The 22946-nt window shown below is 38.2% G+C and overlaps 1 protein-coding gene across 5 annotated transcripts in view; it reads right to left on the bottom strand.

Annotated features, from left to right (window-relative positions):
- LOC105010528 (pro-neuregulin-3, membrane-bound isoform) overlaps window positions 1-22946 on the bottom strand; it is a 374591-nt gene that overhangs the window by 145134 nt on the left and 206511 nt on the right. For 4 of the 5 annotated variants that reach the window (XM_010869859.4, XM_020047031.3, XM_020047032.3 and 1 more), the window contains exon 2: window positions 839-971. In XM_010869859.4, the coding sequence (XP_010868161.2) occupies window positions 839-971 (133 nt within the window). The remainder of the gene's footprint in view (window positions 1-838; window positions 972-22946) is intronic. The other variant, XM_020047030.3, reaches the window with a different exon arrangement.

Here is a 22946-nt window from a genome sequence, read left to right as displayed (position 1 = left end):
CAGCTCTCTGACTTGTAGAGATCTGGGCCATACCTGAGGTTAGTCGACCACAGTCACATTAATATACAGTAGAATTCCCCTAAAAAAAATCCAGGGCTTTTTGAAATTCTCTCTGATGTGTACTCTTGGCAGCATTTATCCTGTGTGTGACATACTTTCACAGTTGTTCCATGGCTGGCACAGGAACCACTCTTCAGCATTAAAACATCAGGACTTCAGTGACCTGGTCCCTTCAGAACAAAAACCTAATGCTTTGAACAGCCAGCCGACTGGAAGTCCTCAGGTTATGATTTTAAAGGCGTTTGTTCTGAGACTCAATTAACGAGGCTCAGCATTTCAACAGGACACGTAAGTGCCTTCAAGCACGAGTGAAATAAGAAGGAAAACTAAAACTGCTTCACCAATTACCAACACTGAAACGAGGACATTTTGTATCTTGTTTCCTTGGCTCATTGATTTAAAATATTTATTTCTTTATTTTTCCACTGCGCTGATAACTAGGAGGTGGGGAAAGATCCAGTGGCATTGATCACTTGAACTCAGAAATAGCTGTACTGCACAGTCGGGAGATTTTAAGCTGTGACTCCAAATAGCCACACAAAATTATAGTAATGTTCAGTCAGACCAGCCTGTGGGGACTAACTGTAAAATGGCCACTTTAGATCTGAAAGTACTCTATACAGTAAGTCAATTTAAAGACCTTTTATCAAACTGACCACCTGACTGACATAATCCCAAATTATTGTTTCTTGGCACAAGGATGTTGAATACCTACGAATCTAGTAGAGAAATTATTTCCTTTAGCCTATTTCAGCCACACAGCATGTGTTTGTCTTACCTGCAATGTTTGTGTGGACCACTCAGCGTCTCAATGACAAAGCATTCTCCATCGTTCAAGCAGTAGGCCAAGTCCTTCTCGTGACATTGCTTGAAATGTTCGGATCGCAGTGGAGGAATGGTTGGTGATGCTGCTGGAAAAATAGACAGAAACAGAGAGAGGGAAACAGAGAATGAGACAAAAAGATACAAAATTATATAAACGACTAAAAACGAGGAATACACCACCAATTCCAATTAAATTAAAACCAATAAGACATACTGTATATAATATGTAATAATATATGACATCCCTGAAAATGCATTAAAGCTGGCCATCGTCGGTGAACACACATTTCTACAAATTATCTGCCAAATCTTGCCATCTTAAGTCTTTGACTGGTGTAATCATATGACACAATGTTCTTTATTGTGAACTGATTATTAGTTTCTTGCAATTTCCATATGCGCCTACTCTACGTCAGTAGCCAAGCAACAGAGGACAAGTTGCTGGTCACATTGTATTACACGAAAGCTGAGATCAGACAGGACACTTCTGTCATGTCAAAACATCAATCGGATGTATGAGGCAGAAAAGAGGGACCACATTGCACACAATGGCTTTTACCCAAATCACGTTATGTCAACCTACAATGTTATGGCCAGAGCTTACAGCACTGGGATTTACCTGGGATCACTGAAACTTGCCTTGGATCCCAAATAATGGCCAAACAATAATTTAAAATATTTTATTATATAGCCAGCATGGACAAATCCTATTACCATCCTATTATTCCTATTACTCTTATGTTCAGGCTTAATTTGAGTTTACAGAGGACATGCTGTAATAAACTATATCAAGTTAATACAAAGCTTATATAGCGTTTGCTTAGTTCCTGGTATAAGTCATTAAAAGCAGATGAATGAGTGCTGCTGATAATTTGGCATCTTGTGATTAATACTAGAATGTCTGCATTGTTTGGGAACTTGACTCGTCTTTATGATTAATAACCACAGGCCTGGTTTACACAGAGCTGACTGTACTCTGTGGGAAAACTTTGCCTAAATGATCCTTGGCCCATCATGCCTCCAAGGTTCTTCATATGTGCAGAAGTAGTCAAAATTAACCAGGTTTGAGCCATGCTATAGTATTTTAAGAGCAGGTTATTTTAAATGAACATGACTATTGCTATAGATGACAAAGTTTTAATCAAAAATAGTTATTTTATCATCATCAAAAGATTTTAAGGTTGCCTCCCAAATGGTGTTTCCAGATCCCTCCACAGGTTTTCAGTAGTTAGATCTGCACCCACTGCTGGCCACTTCAGGTGTATAGACATTTTATTGGTACTGTACATATTAAGTGGATAGCAAAAGTATATACTCCCTTGTTGCAAATAAAGAAACCAACAGGAGTTATAAAAAAAAACAATCTGGGGAACAATACAATGCATCATTGCAGGAGTTACGAGCATATGTAAATATCTTGAAAAAACAAGACCACATTCCGACCACATAACCAATGATGGAATCAACCAACTGATGGAAGGAAATGACAAAAGGCTGAATAAGCCTTTTTATCATATAGAAAATAAGTATTGCATTCTCCATGGACCAATCCAAGGGCCTGATTTTGTAATATATATTTAGAAAATGCAGTATCGGTGAACAACTTATACTTAAATATCTAAAGGAAGCACTATTTTCCGGGCTGTAAATCATGAGAAACTAAGGGTAATGTTCTGTTTTTTGTTCTGTAGAAGTTCAAGTGAAAATTCTACACCTTTCAATAGCTCTCATCAAAAGGCTAATAAGACAGACAGCCAACAGAATTTTGCCTGTCCACTCTATTGTCATTTTAACCGGCAATGTTTTGGCTCTAACTTCATGCTAGTACATTGTAATATGTCCCTTGGGTCTGAGAGTTTCTCCCATTGGCTCTGGTAGGGTTACACTTTGATTCCCTGGTATAAAAAGCAATTTCAGTAGGAATGAGAGCACTTCCGTTTCTTTGCCAGCCATAGAGAGACACTTTTACTGGAGGGATATCTTCTCTGTGCCACAACACACCTATTAAATGAGCGGCAGTTTCTCTGGATGACATTACATTTTGCATGCAGAGGGACTCTGAACCAGAGATTAATATTATTAAGTAGCCAACATCATTTAAGCACTTTGAAAAGCCTCTATTGTTTTAAGCGACAAAACTGATTTAAAACTTCCCTTTTGGGTATTCAGCATCACAAACTACCAAGCATAATGGAAGTACTGCAAATCTTTTTTCCTCTTCATAATGAATTATGGAGATATTCCAACTCTTTGAAATGAAGTTGGGCATTCAAGGACATAATTTCATAAGGAGACTGTTGCCTGTCAATCTCAGAGGAAATCATATGACTGAGTGACAAATGTGAGAAGTCCCTCCCACCAGATCAATGTAGAACTACTAGGTCATGGCTAACACATTTCCACTCTTGCCTCATCATTTGTTTTTCTTGCTAGCGAAAGGCAATTTTCTTGCTCTGAAGTTATTCTACTATGTGGCAACTGTGCTAATGATTGAAGCAAAGTCACCCAGGGGTAACGCCATACAAAGCTTCACTTCAGGGAGTTTCTCTGAGCACTCCAAACTGCAAAGATTGCAAATGTCATTCTGTTTTGTCGGTCTGTCAGCTCAGAGTTCGAGTGTTTGGTCTGAGATGGGTGTTACACCACTCACGTAGAGAAGAGATGCAGTGATGCCAAGGTGGGGTAAGGCAGGGAAGACACGTTAGGACACTGTGCTTTCTAAGGTGAGAAACGGATCCAATGCTTTCTGTTTAGTCTCAGTTTCTCTTCTTTTGGGAGTTTGTTTTTGTTGTGCCAGGATGTGTTGGGGGAGTTTAAGGGATGGGATTCCCGTGGGCACCGTGGTAATAGCGTCTTTCAAAAGTGACATTCCCCCAGAGTGCATTGCCTGGCAGGCTGACTGATAGTGAGGATCGCTAAGTATCGATCGCTCTGAGGAACACAGAGTGGAATGACAACACAGAACCAACTGGGACAGAAAAACTAAATGCAGTGAAATCATTTTGATCCCACTTTATACTCCACCAGGTTAACTATTGTGTAGTAAGATGGTAACTATTATGGCTTTAATAGATATTTATCTCTTAGTTACTATTAGTTATTACAATATCATGGAGAGGGGTGGAACTCTTGGTTCTTAACACATACAGCATGGACTCAAAACTGGGTCAAACACTGATCTAATATGGTAAGAATAAGCAATATGACACAATTCATCAGAAATAGTTATATATTTTTGATATATACTGATATTTTTGAGCATAGATATTGTTATTACATTGAAATAACCTGGGCTGGTTGGGAGGCAAGGACAGGATTTGGGAAAACAACATAGTAATAACTGTGGGTAACTAATGGGAATTGCTAGCAAATTGGCTAGTAAATACATGTTATTAAAATGTCATTTCCTAGTTATTACTAGGCTGGAATTAAAGTGGGAGCATATGTTTAACAGCAGGAATGCCATGGACTGTGCTCACTGCTCACAAAATGTTATTACTTTTCTGTGACATATAAGTCAGTTATGTGGAGTTTATGAGGGGATTATGTCTAACATTGCTTCGATTGATTACTCTACATCTAGATAATACCAGCAAACCCAAATGCATGCATGAAATATCTGATTTTATATTTTTGAAGCCAGTTTTCAAATAAAAAGGAATAGTTAAATGAACATCCCCTGAGGTTAGAGGAACAACCTTTATTGCTTCTCTTTCCTGTTTGGGTTAGGCACAAAACTTAATGGTTATGGTCTAAATCCCTTTCCACGATGAACCATAAAGCTCGGTCTATGAAATATTTATTTATTTTTATCTCAAAAGACACCAATAGCTGAATATGGTTTTCAGGTTGATTCTGTTATTATGGTAAATCAGTCATAACCAATATTTTCCTTTATTCTGTTTATTAAATTAATGACTGGTAATTCCAACTATGTTAGCTGTTGATCCAAATAACCAAGGTAAGACTGTGTATTGCAAACGTGGGCCCAATGAATAAGGACTTTCGGTGCTGTAACTTCTTTCTTGCTCACGATAAAACAAATGTTATAAAGGGGAATAATGACATCATGACATTGTAAAGTTCAGATTGCAGCCTCTGATCCACTGGTGACACTTTGTCACTGCCCTTGCCAACTCCGACATCATGTCAATAACGGATGTCACACAGAAGCAATCACTCAGGAAGTCAGAACATTCCCAGCACTGGGGGGAAAGTTGTTTGCTTGTTATGTGCTCTCTGTGCTTTTCTTTTCACACTCAATCCTCCTGCCATCATCCCTTTTTCTACCAATCATGCCATCCTGTTCACCTCCCTCCGGGTCACCGGCAATTTCCTGGCACAAAAGGAAGGGCATCTCTCATCCTCTCTCTCCCCAGGCCACACACAGCCTACTCTCTATAGATTGGCTCCGCTCTGTTTATGCAGCCAATGATGGACAAAAGAACAACAATCTCTCCAGGACAATGGCCAGGCTATAGGTACCCAAAGGTAAGTAGGTAAGTAACGTTTGTGTGTGTGTGTGTGTGTGTGTGTGTGTGTGTCAGAACAGCTAGAACAATTCAGTTCCCATATTTTATTTTATTTTTTACATTTGGGCTGAATTTGTTTTTCTAGAAGCAGAAATGAAATGGTGCATACTAAGCCAGATCAGATTTAACCAAGAACCTAGAGTACCTTCACTAGTACAAGCTGGTAAAACAAAATAAAATAAATAATGTGTAAAGTGAGAAGGATGGATTGGGCTGAAACATTACCAGAATGACAATACCTAATCCACAAATTCTCAAATTTTCGAGCACACAGCTTTGGTCTCTATGTTTGTCTATTGTATGTCAAACAATGTGTAAGCATGTTGCTTAGAATCCAAACCTTTAATTTGTAGTGTTAGAGAACGCACTCCTCTAATAATGTGATTTGTACTGTATACAAGATGAAATGCTGGATAGTTTACTCAACATTAATACATTATCCATTTTCAAGCTAACCATTTTAAATGAGCAAGCTTTCATTCTTATATTTATGATTGTGGGCCTTTTATTAAGCCATTTAAGCAATACAATACATAGAGGGAAAAATACATTTTGTCAGTAGGTAACCAACATAATAAAAAGTCTGTTGTGCTTGCATTCCTGATTTATGTAACTGTTGCTGTAAAATATACATGAGACCATACAGTTGAAATTACAGTGAGATCGGCCTTGACATCTATTTAGCATTATAAAACAAAAATAACTGTAAAATAAATAACTTTCTAAACAGTTAGTTTAACTTTTGTTTAAGTTTCCCAGAGTATCTCTTACCTATACCATATAAGGAAACAAACAAATACTTTTAATATACTCCTGATTGTCTCATTAATGAATTACAAATGAAAAATTGAAATGTAATTCTGTTTGACATATTACTTAAAAACACATAAACATCAATTATTTAAGGGGTTTTGATGCTGGGAAATATTTCTAAGAAAAATACTGCACTACTATTCCACTCCAAGCCATTATTCTGTAACCCTTTTAAAGTGATTGTAAGATACTCTGGGGCTTTTCTCACAAGTCTCATTCTTTGAGGGCAGCGTTTTGAGAGCCATCTTATTCCTGAGTCTCTATTGAGTTTCAAAATTGTTTTTTATGAGTTTGTTAATGTCATTCTGTTAATGAGACTTTGAACACATTGGTATAAGGCTTCAGCTGGGAAGTTCTTAGACAGAGAAACTTGCATGTCAGAGCAATAATGATTCATTGAATGAAAACGGTTGTACCTACAAATGTCATTGGGACAATTTATAAGTTAATTTACCGCGTGGGCACTGAGGTCTTGTAATCCAGCATCTAGAATTGGAGCTAGGATTAGGCATTAATTTGTCTGATAAACCAATTGCTAAAAACCCTGTCAAAAATCTGGTATAGTGGTTCTCATTAATGGCCAGACAATGGGTCATGACAAGAGGTGTTTGTTGATTACCTCCAATCATGTTTATTTGTGCATTTCCATCTACACTGGTTTTATACAATGGTAGGGAGATTAAATTTAACATTGAATTTCACCCAATGACTAATAACACTAAATGCATGCATTTGACTAATGCATTCTACAGAGATAAAGACCATAGGGGCAACTTAAATAGAGACATTAGTGCATTGGTGAGGGGGTTCAGTATAACATTATTACTGCACAGTATGATCCAATAAAGATAACACTGCACCATCCTTGACTCTAGCTCAGAACATTACATATATATGGCTGATATATTTCCGCTGATTCAACTTCAGAGATATTGTGGCTGCTCAGACAAGCAGACTGCTCTGGACGGGTCTCTTTCTATATTCTGAAACCCAGTATGCTCTGAAAACCTAGCTTTCAGCCTGCAGGCACACAGAGGAGCGTACTCCTCAAGTCCACTTTCTATTCAGATCAATGCGAGCCAGGCAGCGTGGTAAAGCGGGTCGATAGAAGGGAGTGAGAGAAAGGGCCAGAGAAAGGCTGAGAGGTAAAAGTCTGCAGAGTCACAGTGAAAACAGATGGAAAAAGAGGACCTTGACAGAAATGGAATCAGGCTCCATGCTGAAGCAGGATGCTGTATACTTTCTGGAAGTGTGTGTGTGTGTGTGTTTGGGTGCGCGCACATGTTTCTGTGTATATGTGCGGCGTATGTGTGTGATACTGCTCAGCAGAGTCGGGGAATTACATTATAGAGCAGCAGTGTAAAGCCATGACTGCTACTGCATTGCAGATGTCTGGCCAATTGCACGAAGTGTGTGCAAGAGCATGCCCGGTCTATACTGCCCTGTGGCAAAGGTGCTCTTGACAATACAACCGAATGTGAGGATATACAGTTATCTCAAAATAATTGTCACTTTTGATGAAGATGTGCAATAAAGATTGTACACCCTAACACAAGTAAGGTGCTGGGAAAATGGATGACTTTCAATACCAAGTACTAAGACCTAACAAGACAAGAAAAGAACAATGTCACTATAGGAAGGGTTTTCAAACAATGACCCACAAGATACACTGAGGAAGGAGAAACTGAAATTGGGACTGTGATCAGAAACACAGTTTAGGACAATAATAACAAACAGGTGTCCGTGCTCCAAATGAGGGTAAGAGGCAGGCCATCCGTGCCAGGATGTGACAGACACCCCCGTGGAGACACAATCACATGCACTCACTTTGAGAGACTCCGTTCCAAGCTTGCTTTGAGAACATCTGGCAGGTGGTGAAAGGCTGACAAACTGCTTTATCTGTCTCTGGATGTCTGTCCAGTCTCTTTTTGCTTCTTCTTCACCACAGCCTACTGATATAACATCCACCTGCATGGCCACAGCAATGTGTAAGCTGCCAGCAAGCGTAGAACACAGTTAGTTACCTTATGGCCTGATTTTCTAGATTCTGCTAGAAATGGCGTTGGGCTGCCTGCAGGGGGCACTCTTCTCTCTGGTTTACAGACCAAAATATCAAGGGAAGTGAAGCGTACATTTGAAGGCATCTTGAGACATCTTTAGGATTTTTAACAACTACCCCGAAACACTGTGGTCACTAAAAATCCCATGACACTTATCATCATAAGAGTAGTGGTTTTAATCCTGGCATCACTGCAGAATATTTCATGTGGCCCTCATACCAACATGGCCACCTAATCATGCCCAGCATCCAGTTGGCTCATTCAAACTTCTCCCCATGTAACTATTCCCCAGGTCACTGTGGTAAAGCAGAATGTGTTCTCATCTAGTGTACATTCATATCCTAGGACTTCCTCCGCCAATATCACATGTCAACATTGCATTAGACACAGCACTCGTAAATATGCCAAGCACTCGATAATGCCACTATCTATATGCTGGTGCCATCCACCTATGTTCTCCTTTTATCTATCAGCTTACTCACACCTGGCTCATGGCATTAGGCCAAGGATTAGAGGAAAGAGGGATAACTCATGGCTGACTTCGGTCGACCACTGATGCCTGTCTCAGTGATACTGGCCTTCAGCCTCAGAATCACTGTTTGGTTTCTCTGGAATAGTTGTCAGTGTTGGAGATGGGATTTACGTAATGGCTTCAATTTGTAGTCTTGTTCAAAGATCTTGTTTAGGCAGAGTGCAAAATAAATCCCTTTAAGCTAGATACAGGGGTGTAAACAAAAAGACGATGAAACCAAGAGAAGATAAAACCCACAAGTCAATGGGGTCATATAACGTTAGGAAAGTTGTCTTCATTAGGCAAGAGCACCATTTCACACCAATAGTAGGAAATACAGTTCTATGTGAAACTTACCGGAAAAGGCACCGGAAAGTAAAGCCATTTATTTGTGCAGTAAATCAACACCATATTTGGTTAGTAAGTCTTTGTTTCTTTTCAAAATTGATTACATTTTTAGCATTAAAATGTAGATTTAAAAATGATTGTCATTAGAGTTATTTCATCGGGAGTTTGGATGCCACATGTAATGTAACAACTCTTATTAAGCCATCCATCTCCAGTTTAACAATAATGCTAATTTAACTATTTGGAATTGACATCAGTGATGTTGACCTTGTACTGGGGATGCTGTTTATTAAAGACACATTACAAAAAGCATCTATAGTCTTTTCATTTTTATTAGCATAATAATTGCTACAGGAAGTTTGAGTCAGCAGTCTGTCAGTCTAGTGCCTCAGTAGCTTAAAACGGTTGCCCAAGAGATTTTGAATGAATTCAGCCAATAGTTCTGAAAGCATTGCTTACTGGGCAAAAAGCATGCACAACTGTGTAGTATGTCATTCTTTTCATTTATGGTATTTCCTGGAATAAATGCAATAATATATTGTCAAGTAATAACATAGATAATTTTGACATCAATATACACACAATACCCCATAATGACAAATAAGGGGGGGGGGGGGGGGGAATTGTGAGCAATTTTACAATACACCTGCATTCACAACCTTTGTTCAGTACTTTGTAGAAATGCCTTTGGCAGCGATTGCAGCTTTGAGTCTTCCTGGGCAAGAGCCTTGGGGGTTCTAAACTTCCATTTCACAATGATGGAACCCACTTTTCTCCTGGTAACTTTCAATAATACTATTGCAATTTTTTTAAACCGTACCCAGATTGACTTCTCAACACAATTCTGTATTGAAGGTCTAAAGAGAGTTCTTTGGTCTCCATGGCTTATTTTGTTCCTCGGGCATGCACTTTGAAGTGTGAGACGTTATATTAACAGCTGTGTGCCTTTCAATCTTTCAATCACATATATTTTATAAACCCTTTTTTACATCAATCAATTTAACTTGCCACAGGTGGTCCAATCAAGGTCTAGAGAAAATCTAAAGGGGCACTTCACCCTGGGAGGACCCTCCTTAGTGTGTATCATGTTTGAGAGATTTCTAGTGCAGTGAAATGTGTTTCACACATAATTGGCTAGGAGCGAGGTTTATGTTTTTGATGAACAAAAAGCACATTATATTACAACACTGTGTATTGAAGGTTGAGCGAGATCTGAAAATGTAATGTTGTTATATTTTGTTTCATTTTGCTAAGACTCCATTTCGTACCGATTGCGATACAAGTCAATTGTATATGCAGTTGTGATTGTCTTTGATTGATAGAGCCATCAAATGTCTTGGAATTCATCCCAGGGACTACCCCACCATCTCCAGGAATCTAAATGACAATTGTAAATGATCCTTTCAAGAGAGATGAGCTATATATTTACAGAACAAAGGACAGATACAAAGCAATCCTCAAGTCAAACCAAGATCTCTTTAACAGATAGAAAGAGAGCACTATGATCTGTTAATTTCACATATTAGAGCCATAAACAAAGGCCTGTTCATAATATTCATGCCTATTTTTTTATAGAACAAAGTTTCCACGGCAGTTTAACAAGATTACTATATCAAATAACTACGTTAATTCTATTGATTTGTGTGTTGCATCTTGCTAAACAAGAAATGTGTTGCTGCTTATTTCAGCTATTTTATTCACACAAAAGTACAGTGGGGAGAACAAGTATTTGATACACTGCCGATTCTGCAGGTTTTCCCACTTATAAAGCATGTAGAAGTCTGTCATTTTTATCATCGGTACTCTTCAAATGTGAGTGACAGAATCTAAAACAAAAATCCAGAAAATCACATTGTATGATTTTTAAGTAATTAATTTGCATTTTATTGCATGACATAAGTATTTGAAACATCAGAAAAGTAGATCTTAATATTTGGTACAGAAACCTTTGTTTGCAATTACAGAGATCATACATTTCCTGTAGTTCTTGACCAGGTTTGCACACACTGCAGTAGGGGTTTTGGCCCACTCCTCCATACAGACCTTCTCCAGATCCTTCAGGTTTCGGGGCAGTCTCTGGGCAATACGGACTTTCAGCTCCCTCCAAAGATTTTCAATTGGGTTCAGGTCTGGAGACTGGGTAGGCCACTCCAGGACCTTGAGATGATACTTACGGAGCCACTCCTTAGTTGCCTTGGCTGTGTGTTTCGGTTCATTGTCATGCTGGAAGACCCAGCCACAACCCATCTTCAATGTTCTTACTGAGGGAAGGAGGTGGTTGGCCAAGATCTTGCGATACATGGCCCCATCCATCCTCCCCTCAATACGGTCCAGTTGTCATTAATTAGTTGTGCAGCGGTGAAATGCACCTTTAAGGATGATATATATATATATATATATATATATATATATATATATCAGTGTCCAAATACTCATGTAAAAGAAGTAGGCTATATCAATTACATTATATTAACCTTGCAGAAATTATAGACAAATTTGTAGTATTGAGCCCAAAGCCCAAATGTGTGGAAATAACCAATAAAACCTTCAATCTGTTCACACTGCCGTGAAGATGGAGACCATGAAAAAATTGAGATAGAGCATCAAGTCTCAATTAAGGCTGCCAAAATGCTAAAGCACTAATAACAACCAAAATAAATCCAACACGCTCTGGCACAACTGGAAACACCAATCAGTTGGTTCAGAGTCACAGTTACCCAAAGAAAAGACCTTCAATATCCCTGGGAAAAATGGTCAAGCCAATTATTAAGGTGAAAGGCACTACCAGAAAAAGCTGTCCCTCCAAACTGGATAAGAGACTGATCAGAGAAGGAACCAAAAGGCAAATGAAAACTTTAATAGAGCTACAGGATTTTATGGCCAAGACATTTCAAAGCGTGCATGTGACACTTATCCCAAGCACACCACAAATTTGACCTGTATGGTAGGTTGGCAATAAGGAAGCCAATAACAAAACCCACGTTGAATCCCATTTGAAATGTGCAATAAAACACTCAGTTGATTATGTAGCTATGATGCACAAGGTTTTGTGGTCTGACCAAACTAAAACAGAACTTGTTGGGCTAAGATTCACATGTGACGGAAACCCAACATGGCACATAACGCAAAAAGCCCCATCCCTGTTAAGTATGGTAGTTGCAGACATTGTTTGGGTCTGTTTTTCATTTTCAGAGACTAGGGCACTTAACAGGATAGAAGGATCGAGCAATGTACAGAAAAGTCCTTGATGAAAACCTGCAGCACTCTATATGAAAGCTGAAACTGGGACGGAAGTTAATCTTTCAGAACCACGCAGAGCACACAGCCAAAGCTACAATGGAGGGGCTAAGGAATAAAAGGCAAATGTCCTTGAGTGGCCCAGACAGCTCCGCAACCAAAACCAATCGAAACTTGTGGCATGACTTGAATATGGCTATACATCAATACTCCCAAAGGAACTTGACAGAGCTTGAACAGTGCTATAAAGAAGAATGGTCAAATATTGCCAAATCTAGCTGTGCAAATTTGGTTAAGACGTATGTCAACAAATTCCCAGTTGTAAATATTGCCAAAGGAGGTTCTACTATGCATTAAATCAGAAGAGTGGAGACTTTCACTTTTGTATTTTGAATAGAGGAATGCATGAAACTCTGAGAGACTGACACAACAAAATGTGAAAAAGTTCAAGTAAATTTTCTGTAGGCACTTTCACTGTATGTGTTTAAGAATGTGTGTGTTTGGAGTTGTAGAAATGTGTGAGCTCTGCTAGATCCGGTCTTGCACTCTGGATTAAACTAAAAAGTGCAAGAGAGGAAATATGATTTTCCATTAGGGCTGTATTATAATATATAATATGAAAATAATGTGGGAAAATGTGTTTGTGAGGCTCAAAGAAATCTATGTAACAAAGAAACACAAGTCTCCATCATTATTGCCACTATTGTCAATGATGTAAAACAGTATAGTTAGTCCTTACACCCTCACCCAAGCGCTTTGTTATGCAACATCTGTAAGGTCTGTCTCCAGTGCATGCTCTTGACCGCGGCACAACTTTTCTGAACGCAGCTCACTCCCCAGATCACAATCACAGGAATTCTAATCACCTGTTTCTCATCAGAGCCCACAATTTAGTTCAGTTCAGTGCACTTTTTTCTTTGTGAGGAATTGTTTGTACGTTACGACATTACTAAGCCTGTTTATCTGTTAATCTTTTAGCTAGCCTTTAGGTGAATCAAGTTCTCTAGCCTCTTTTCTTTGACAACATTTGTCTCTACCCAGCCTGTATTTTCGCTCTAGACACATGATTTTAACTACCTGCCTTTTTTTGGATATACAACTTCTGCCAGCCATCCTGCACTTTTGCCTGATCTACTTACCTATTATCGACTTTCGCCTGTTTCTGATGAGTTTTGCTTGCCCCTGGTTCTGTTAATAAACCTGCATACTCGGCAGTTAGAACCACATCACCTGCCTGTCTGAGTTGTATTCATAGAATGTTTAGTCTCTCTGCTCTCCAACCATCACTCCCAGTCCATGTTCTTAGCTGTCCTGGCAGCTGATTCATCTAAGTTCAAGTCTGTGACATGTCATGTGACAAAGCTAACATTGAACATAATTGAAAATAAGACAATTGACCACTGCCTGACTCCTTCTGAATCTGAATTCCCTGATCAATTTGTCAGATTTGTTTCCCTCCACATAAGAATACAAACTGGCTTTCTTAATTAAGCTCAGGAGGAAGGCATTACTTCTGGGACAGGAAAATTGTCTTCCCACAGTAGAGTCAGTGACTCTGGGATTATAATTACATTAACGAGAGAGAAAAAGACGTGAGAGCAGGGAAGAGATGAAGTGAATAGAGTGAATGTGCCTGTCTGTCTCTGAATGATGAACATGTATTGTATAAGGACTTAATTGTAGAAGATATCATGTTAAAATACCTTTATAATTCCATTCAAATTGGCTTTTGTCAGTCCATACAAGAATGGCATATCTGTTCATTGAGGGCATGCATTCTCATGTACGGTCTCCAAACTGTTGATTGCGTGTAAGGCCACTTATGAGTGGCTTGACGAAAGAATTGAAGCAATTTTCAGATATTATACTTCAAATGATTTAAAACAAAACTCAATATTAGACATTGCAATCTCCTAGCTACTATAATCAATGTATCTTGAGTTTTTTTACCCCTAATATGTCACTAAATCTGGTAAGTTATTCATAACAATATTGATCCTGTCTGGCTGTGTGTTTTTGCATTCATCTACTACACCATGTACAGCCAAGATACTAATGACAGAATCCTGTGGGGGAAAAATACTTTTAATGTACCCCAAAATCATATGTAATATTTTTTATTATAGCCAACTTGTCATAAAATAAACAGAAGCAATATAATATTACACCATGTGCCATGTCAAAATATGTATAGATTGTTTAGTGTTCTCCATTTTTATATGTTAATACTTATATCTGACAGCTGATGTATAGTTACCAATTACATATTTGGGTTTAGAGGAAATCATGCAAATACTAAAAAAATAAATGAGTTCAGGTGCAAACATAAGTGAACCCCAAGTGGCATTGGTTAAATCAGGTTGGTAAGTGCAAACCCGATTCCAAAAAAAGTTGTGACACTGTACATTTGTGAATAAAAACAGAATGCAATTATGTGGAAGTTTCAAATTTCAATATTTTACTCAGAATACAACACAGACTGAGAAAATCTATCACTTTAAGGGAAAAATAAGTTGATTTTAAATTTCATGGCATCAACACATCTCAAAAAAGTTGGGACAAGGCCATGTTTACCACTGTGTGGCATCCCCTCTTCGTTTTATAACAGACTGCAAACGTCTGGGGACTGAGGAGACAAGTTGCTCAAGTTTATGAATAGGAATGTTGTCTCATTCTTCTTTGTTGCACCTTCCTCTTTATGATGCGCCAAATGTTTTCTATGGGTGAAAGATCTGGACTGCAGGCTGGCCATTTCAGTACCCGGATCCTTCTTCTATGCAGCCATGATATTGTAACTGATGCATTATGTGGTCTGGCATTTTCATGTTGGAAAATGCAAGGGCTTCCCTGAAAGAGATGATGTCTGGTTGGGAGCATATGTTGTTCTAGAACTTGGATATAACTGTCAGCCTTGATGGTGCCTTTCCAGATGTGTAGGCTGCCCATGCAACCCTATACCATCAGAGATGCAGGCTTCTGAAATGAGCGCTGATAACAACTTGGGTTGTCCTTGTCCTCTTTAGTCGGGATGACATGGCATCCCTGTTTTCCAAAATGAACTTCAAATTTTGATTTGTCTGACCACAGAACACTTTTCCAGTTTGCCACAGTCCATTTTAAATTATCCTTGGCCCAGAAAAAACACCTGCGCTTCTGGATCCTGTTTAGATACAGCTTCTTTTTTGACCTATAGAGTTTTAGCCGGCAACGGCGAATGGCACAGTGGATTGTGTTCACCGACAGTGTTTTCTGGAAGTATTCCTGAGCCCATGTTGTGATTTCTATTAAAGTATCATTCCTGTATGTGATGCAGTGCCGTCTGAGGGCCAGAAGATCACGGGCATCCAGTATGGTTTTCCGGCCTTGACCCTTACGCACAGAGATTGTTCCAGATTCTCTGAATCTTTGGATGATATTATGCACCGTAGATGATGATAACTTCAAACTCTTTTCAATTTTTCTCTAAAAACTCCTTTCTGGTATTGCTCCACTATTTTTCGCCGCAGCATTGGGGGAATTGGTGATCCTCTGCCCATCTTGACTTCTGAGAGACACTGCCACTCTGAGAGGCTCTTTTTATACCCAATCATGTTGCCAATTGACATAATAAGTTGCAAATTGGTCCTCCAGCTGTTCCTTATCTGTACATTTAACTTTTCCGGCCTCCTATTGCTACCTGTCCCAACTTTTTTGGAATGTGTAGCTCTCATGAAATCCTAAATGAGCCAATATTTGGCATGACATTACAAAATGTCTCACTTTCAACATTCAATATGTTATCTATATTCTATTGTGAATTAAATATAAGTTTATGACATTTGTAATTTATTCCATTCCTTTTTTACTCACAATTTGTACAGTGTCACAACTTTTTTAGAATCAGGTTTGTAGAATAAAACCAAACTCATGCTGAAACAGATTGTTCGATCCTCTGCCAGGTCAATCTTTTCAAAGAAATATACTATTGAGAACTGTCTGTGTGCTGTTTCTCTGTTGCTACTCAAATATAAAACCATAACCATTTTCATGTGTCATATTAATCTCTGTGTGAAAAGATGTCCCAGCTACAGTGCTCGCCAGAATTATTAGTCCCACTGGTGGAGCAAGAAAAAAATGAAAGAAAAGGAAGGCTTGATCTTGCATTCAAAATATGATCAAAATGTAACCTTTAATTGAGTTAATCTGGGTCATTTGGGAATTTTGAAGTGTTGCGACTTCCTTTTTCACTTGGGTATAAATAAGGTGAGGCAACATGTCATAATCCCTTAGTCATCTATCAACATGGGGAAAGTAAAAAAACAAACAAATAAAAAGAGATAAAAGTTGATACAAAACTACATCTTGATGTAACCTTTATCAGCGGTTGCAATCAATGTACTAGTGACAATTTAGCAAACTCTTGGTGGTGACATTTAATTATTGACGAGTGTAGGCTTTCTTCTGGCAAGATGTCCAAGGACCTAATGCTAAAGGGCAGATGCAGTCGACTGTGTCGCCCCTTTCATCACATTCTATTATGTATCTTTCCAAACAGACTTCCTGTTTTTTTTTTTTACTTGCCCATCAAGTTTTGCTGTCTGGACACACACAAACTTTAGAATCCATCTAAATGTAAATCAAGTACTGTTGTGGTAACAATTGCGAACACGCATATAGGATGAAAATAAATGTAGGAAAATATGGGTATTTCTTTTTTTACATGCAGTGCCTTTGGTACTGCATACTAAAGTATATAAACCCCATCACTTTCCACATGTTGTTGGGTTAAAGACTACAATTAAATATATATTTTTGCCTTCAATCTTCAAACAGTACCCCATAAAGTGAAAGCAAAAACATATATTTTGAAATATATGCCAATAAAATTGAAAAACTGATATATTTTACGTATTCAGACCCTTTGTAAAGACACTTTACGTTGAGCACAGATGCTTCTTGGGTCCTTTGGTCATCCTTAAGATGTTTGTGGAACTTGGAGTCCACCTCTGGCCAATTAATTTGATTGGACATGATTGAGAAAGGTAGACATCCGTCAATATAAGGTTGCCTACTTTGCAGTTTATATCAGAGCAAAAAAAAAAAACAGGAAGTCCAAGGAATTCTCTGTAGACCACTGAATTGAATCAAGGAATAGATCTGGGGAAGTTTGTAAATAATAATGGTAAAGAATTTAAAGTTCCCAGGAGCACAGATGGCTCCCTCATTTTGAAACTGAAGAAATTTGGAAACAAAAAGACTCATCCTAGGATTTGCTGAATGGCAAAACTAAGTAACCGGGCAAGAAAGGCCTTGGTCAGGAACCCAGGGGCCACTCTAACAGTGCTTCAGTTTCTCTACAGTTATGGGATAACCTGTCAGAAGGCCAGCCATCTCCATCCATCGGCCAGATGACTCTTGAGTGCACTGAGAAAATGATTCTCCTGTTTGAAGAAACAAACATCATTGTGGTCATCGCAAGATTCTGGATACTTTCATTGGCAGCTGGAAGTGCCAGCCCCACCACTCATTTTCATTTCAGACTGTAAGGCAAAAAAAGGGGCAGTGATTTTCTACACCCACTGTATATGTGTTTTCTCACATGACTTAGCGGAGAGAGCCACACTGTGCGCAGATTATAGGTCCCATGAACCCTTGAATGTATTTCAGTTATAGGGCACATCTCAAGTTCTGGTTTCCTTTTCTTTTCTGACTTTTAAGTCTTTGGTTTGTATGTCAGGCTTTGTATGTTCCTTCCATCTTGCATCCTTGCTTTGCCCTGGTGCACATTACAAAATGTGTTTGCTAAATTATAAAATGGTTTCATTTGAACTGGGCAGTCCATAAGTGCAAATGTTCTTCCAAAACTTGTTAGCATACTGGCTTGGAAAACACCAGCTTTCAAAAATGATATTATGGAAATATACATCATTTAGATGCTAATGACCAATGTTAGCTAGACCGTATACACCAGCTGTGGTACCCACTAGCTAGCTAGGCACTTATCCAAATCACTTCAATAGAATTCCGATGGTGGGTAGCACATAACCATTACACCATTTCATGTTCCAAAGGTTACTAGAGTTAGCAACCATCTACCGTCAAGATGCAAAATAGTGAAGGGCTCTTTTAAGTAATATATATTAAAACCAGATAAGGAACCAGGCAAGCCTAGTTCAGTGATAAATGTTGTTGCCTTCACTGGATTCAAACCCACATTTGCCACGTGAGTGGCTGTCTTTAACCACTACACTAAAGTGCTATACAGTGTCAGTATAGCATCTCGACATTAGATTATTTTGTCACATGTTAACGTCCCACCAAGTATGGATATTTAGCTAGACACCCTTAAACATTGTGTTAAACTTCTTATTAAGTTTAATTCCACCACAAATAGCATCTATGAAATGTATGGCTTTTGCCACTGGCTGTTTAAACAGCTTATTATCCAGTAATAGGCTTACTAGTATCTTAACTTACTACTAGGAATTGTCATAAGATTTGAGCAATTTCTAGCTGGACTGAATATAAACTTAACACTGCCATAGCTAATTCATGGAACAAAAATGTTTTGTTCTTTCATTCGTGAATGACATTGATACAATAACTATCAATCAAGGTGACGATAACTGACTTTTTCATCAAGTGAAAATATGAGAGAATCGTGGAAACCCCTACTCTTTTACTGCTCAAGGGGTTGTTATCTAGCGTATATTACCCAGAAATCTGCCACAGATGTGTACTTTGAAAATCCAACCGACATATATACAATATAACCGTGAACCGTTTCATTTTAGGCTTACTATTGAAGGCTTTTAGCTATTGAAGGTTGTAGCCAGTGAAGATTTTACAAATCCTAATGCATAATTTGCTTTGACTGTGACAAGATTCAAACACCTATTGGTTGCAGGGCCGTAGTCACTCACTCACTTCACTTACACGGTGCGGCAAAAAAGCAATATGTAAGATCTCCATATCATCAGAAGTAATATACTTTCAAAGTTGTATTGGAATTTAAGCTATTGAATTGAGGGTAGCATTTATTTTTTTTTATTAATGATTATAAAAACATAATTAATCAAAATAATTAAATCAGACATTGTGTCTAGGAAAGAACTTAAAAAAACTAGGAAGGAACTAAAAACCTACAGGAAATGTGTTCTATCCAGTTATAAAGAAATAGTGAAACCACGCTAAGCCCACTAGCCAGCATGTGGAGGTTTGGAAAACTAACATCCAATAGAAATCTTGCTGCTGAGATTCAGTGGCAAACATTTTTAATAGGTAAGTTTCCAGACCTCCAAGGAGGCCAGATGAGAATGGAGGTGTGGCCTCGCGAGACTTAAAGGTAAGTGACTCATTTTGCTATGGTCTACTTAAGGAGGTGATCTTGTCTATGTAGCTCATTGACTTCAATTGAAACAGGAAATATGGGGAGCTGTATGTCTCGCATCACTGCTCTACACTTTACTAACAGTTGCCACTGAAGGAACCCCTTCCAGGAGAAGATGAGGGAGCAGTATTCCGTGTCTTGTCAAATCAATGTGTCCCCCAAAAAATTTAGTAAATAATGATGATGAAAGAAAGCCTAAATATGAAGTTCAGTTATTTATTTCACATCAGAGTGTTTTAAAACTGAATAAATCGAATGGGGCACATGTGTGGTTCTCTATATACATGACACTTCTGACTTGAACTTATGGAAACTCTCATGCAAATATATGTGAATAAACCACCTTTGTGCAATGCAGTGTAGGCCTAGGTCATAGATAGATATCATATTTCGGTATAAGTCCCAATGTACTATCTGTGATGGTATGGGCGGTGCATTTTGGCCGACTCCATGATGTAGTCAGTAGTAGGCATTTCACTATGGCATTGGATGATCTCTTGATGACCTTGGTTGGAGTCATTGATTAAATGACCCGATGAGTCATGATCAAATGGATCATCAGAGTACAGCAAGTCTTTACTTGCCTTTCCCTGACATTGTCAACTTGTTTCTTTCTGACAATTCATCCCAAATATCTTTGGCTAACAAATTTGTGATGTTAATTATACATGAAAGCTTTGACATCGCCTTTTGTTTCATATGAAGTTTGACTGTCTTCGTCAGTTATGTTAGCTAGTTTAGCTGACATTAGCCTAAATATAAATAACATTGGCCCTTACCATCAGATTTGTCCCATAACACAAGATCTGCACACAGGTTCCAAAACCACATCATGCCACAATCAATATAAATTCCTGAACACTTTAAACAGTTGTTGATGCATTTGTCTGGAAAGGTTAACAAAGCCATTTTCAAGCCACAGAGCAAACCACAATCAGAGCCATTTCTCCAAATGGAGAAAGCTTGGTAACCAAGGTGCTTAGTGGAAATTACAACCTATGTCATTACAATGTGCCTCTTATTCACGCACTCTCTTTCCGTTACTGGTTAGACACATTTACAGATGGTTATTGTTTCAGAACATAATAAAACATGTTTTGTTAGTTTACTTTTTCATTAACTAGTTTCTGTAAGTTTTTAGCAAGTCAAGCTAGCCAAGAAAGAAACTGGGCTGCTAACTTCCTGTTATGTTGATGAACTCTAGCTGAGCTGAAATCACATAGAGTTGGAACATTTTGGCATGCAGTGTCCGTTTTCTTCTACCACAAGTTGGCCTTCCAATAAAACAACATAACGGAATGCAGAAATTTAATTTAACATGGCATAAGATGGTAGTGTCACTCAGGAGCCCACAGCAAGGGCAATATTGATTAGTAATCTCTATAATATGGTTGTTACTGTGTAATAAAAATCACATGAAATATGATCATGTGCCAGAATTATGCTTTAGTACACCTATTTAAAATATGTATTTAATTTTCCCATATAAATACAAGATAGTCACCAAATTTCACTAGAATTATCTCCAATATTTTTCTGACAGTATTGTCTTCACTAATCGAGATGCTTTTCATGCCAGATCTCATCTATCACTCCTCAGGTTACTTTCAGACAAGGAAATGTAATCTCTCTCTCTTTCACTCCACCCCACACACACCTGCTTTCCTCTCGCCTCCCAGTGATACTTAGGACTGACTCGCTTGACCTTCCCAATAACCTCTACTCCCCATCTCACACTGTTGCAAGAATGCAAAAATATACCAAGCTAGATTTTTTTCCATCACACCCTCACACAGACAGGACTGTTTAATGTTAAATGTGTTAAATGTGCCATTCTTTAATGCGCCATTCTTTAAGGCCATCTTTGTGGCCACAATTTAGAACTACTATAAACACATCCGGATGGGTCTGAATGTAACATGTTTTTGTGTATGATACAAACAGACCAAGAAGGACCATTCCTCCCATAATGGCTGTTCTCATCCTGTCCTCTTTGCAGAAGCTCACATCAAAGACTGCCTCCCCTCGGGAGCACTGGCTTTGCTTCCCATAATGCATCAGTCAGAGAACACACACCACAGTTTGTTTTAGAGCCTTGCTGTTTCAGAGAGAATTCGACACCGCTGTAAATATATGGACATAGCATTGACATAGCAATACAACTGACATTTGTAAAAAAAAACAACAAAAAAACTAATAACTCTTAAATGTAAGCTACAGTAGGTCCAGGAATGTAATCTGACTTCTATCCATATTTCACCACACACATTAGCAGTTTACAAAAATAACAGATACATCATGACAAATATTTATTTCTTGTAGGATTTCACCTTTTCAATTCTCCTTCTAAATGTTCTTCTTTTAATTGGAGCATAGAAAAGACTCACAAACTGTTTGTTTTCTTCCTCGGGCCATAAGGCTCCTCAACCAGCAACACTGAGCCATGATCATACTGATCACACACAAACATTCCAAATGCTCTGATGTCCTTTCAGGTACTTTTAATGGGCATTAGAACAGTCCATAAGAATATTACACTCAAATGTATCTATAATATTCAATGCTGCTATCATACTGCTCATAATCCCCATCCTACTCTGCCAAAAACTGCTGATAGTTAACATTGTTATGTATAACATTGACAGACTTGCATTGCTATAATTTCAATACTACTACCAATATTGCTGCTAGTTTACAGTACTCTTTTTAAACTGTTGCTAGTGTATAACATTGCTTTATCTCCTTGCTATATTTTTGCTGTGTATATATATATTTTTTAATTCTCACTATGTAGTTGTTGTGTGCTATGCCACCATTCATAAGCTTATTACTCTCATATGTATCTAAAATATTCAATAATTCTACCAAATTGCTGCAAGTTTACATTGTTGTGTATATTACTGCCATACTTGCCATATCTATAATGTACAATTATACTACCAGATTGCTGCTAGTTTACAGTACTATTTTTTAAACTGCTGCTAGTGTACAGTGTTATGTATACTGTTGCTTTATTTATTTTTTGTATGGCTATATTTTTGCATATATATATATATTAACTCTCACAACACCTCACTACAACTCTCACTACGTATTTGTCGGGTGCCATGTCATAAGAATTTAATTGTGCAGGATGACGCTGTGTTGTTCGGTGCATTTGACAAATAAACTTTTAAACTGGCAGCATCAAC

Source organism: Esox lucius, chromosome 6, assembly GCF_011004845.1.
Source record: "Esox lucius isolate fEsoLuc1 chromosome 6, fEsoLuc1.pri, whole genome shotgun sequence".
NCBI lineage: Eukaryota > Metazoa > Chordata > Actinopteri > Esociformes > Esocidae > Esox > Esox lucius.
This window is presented reverse-complemented; position numbering and strand designations above follow the sequence as displayed.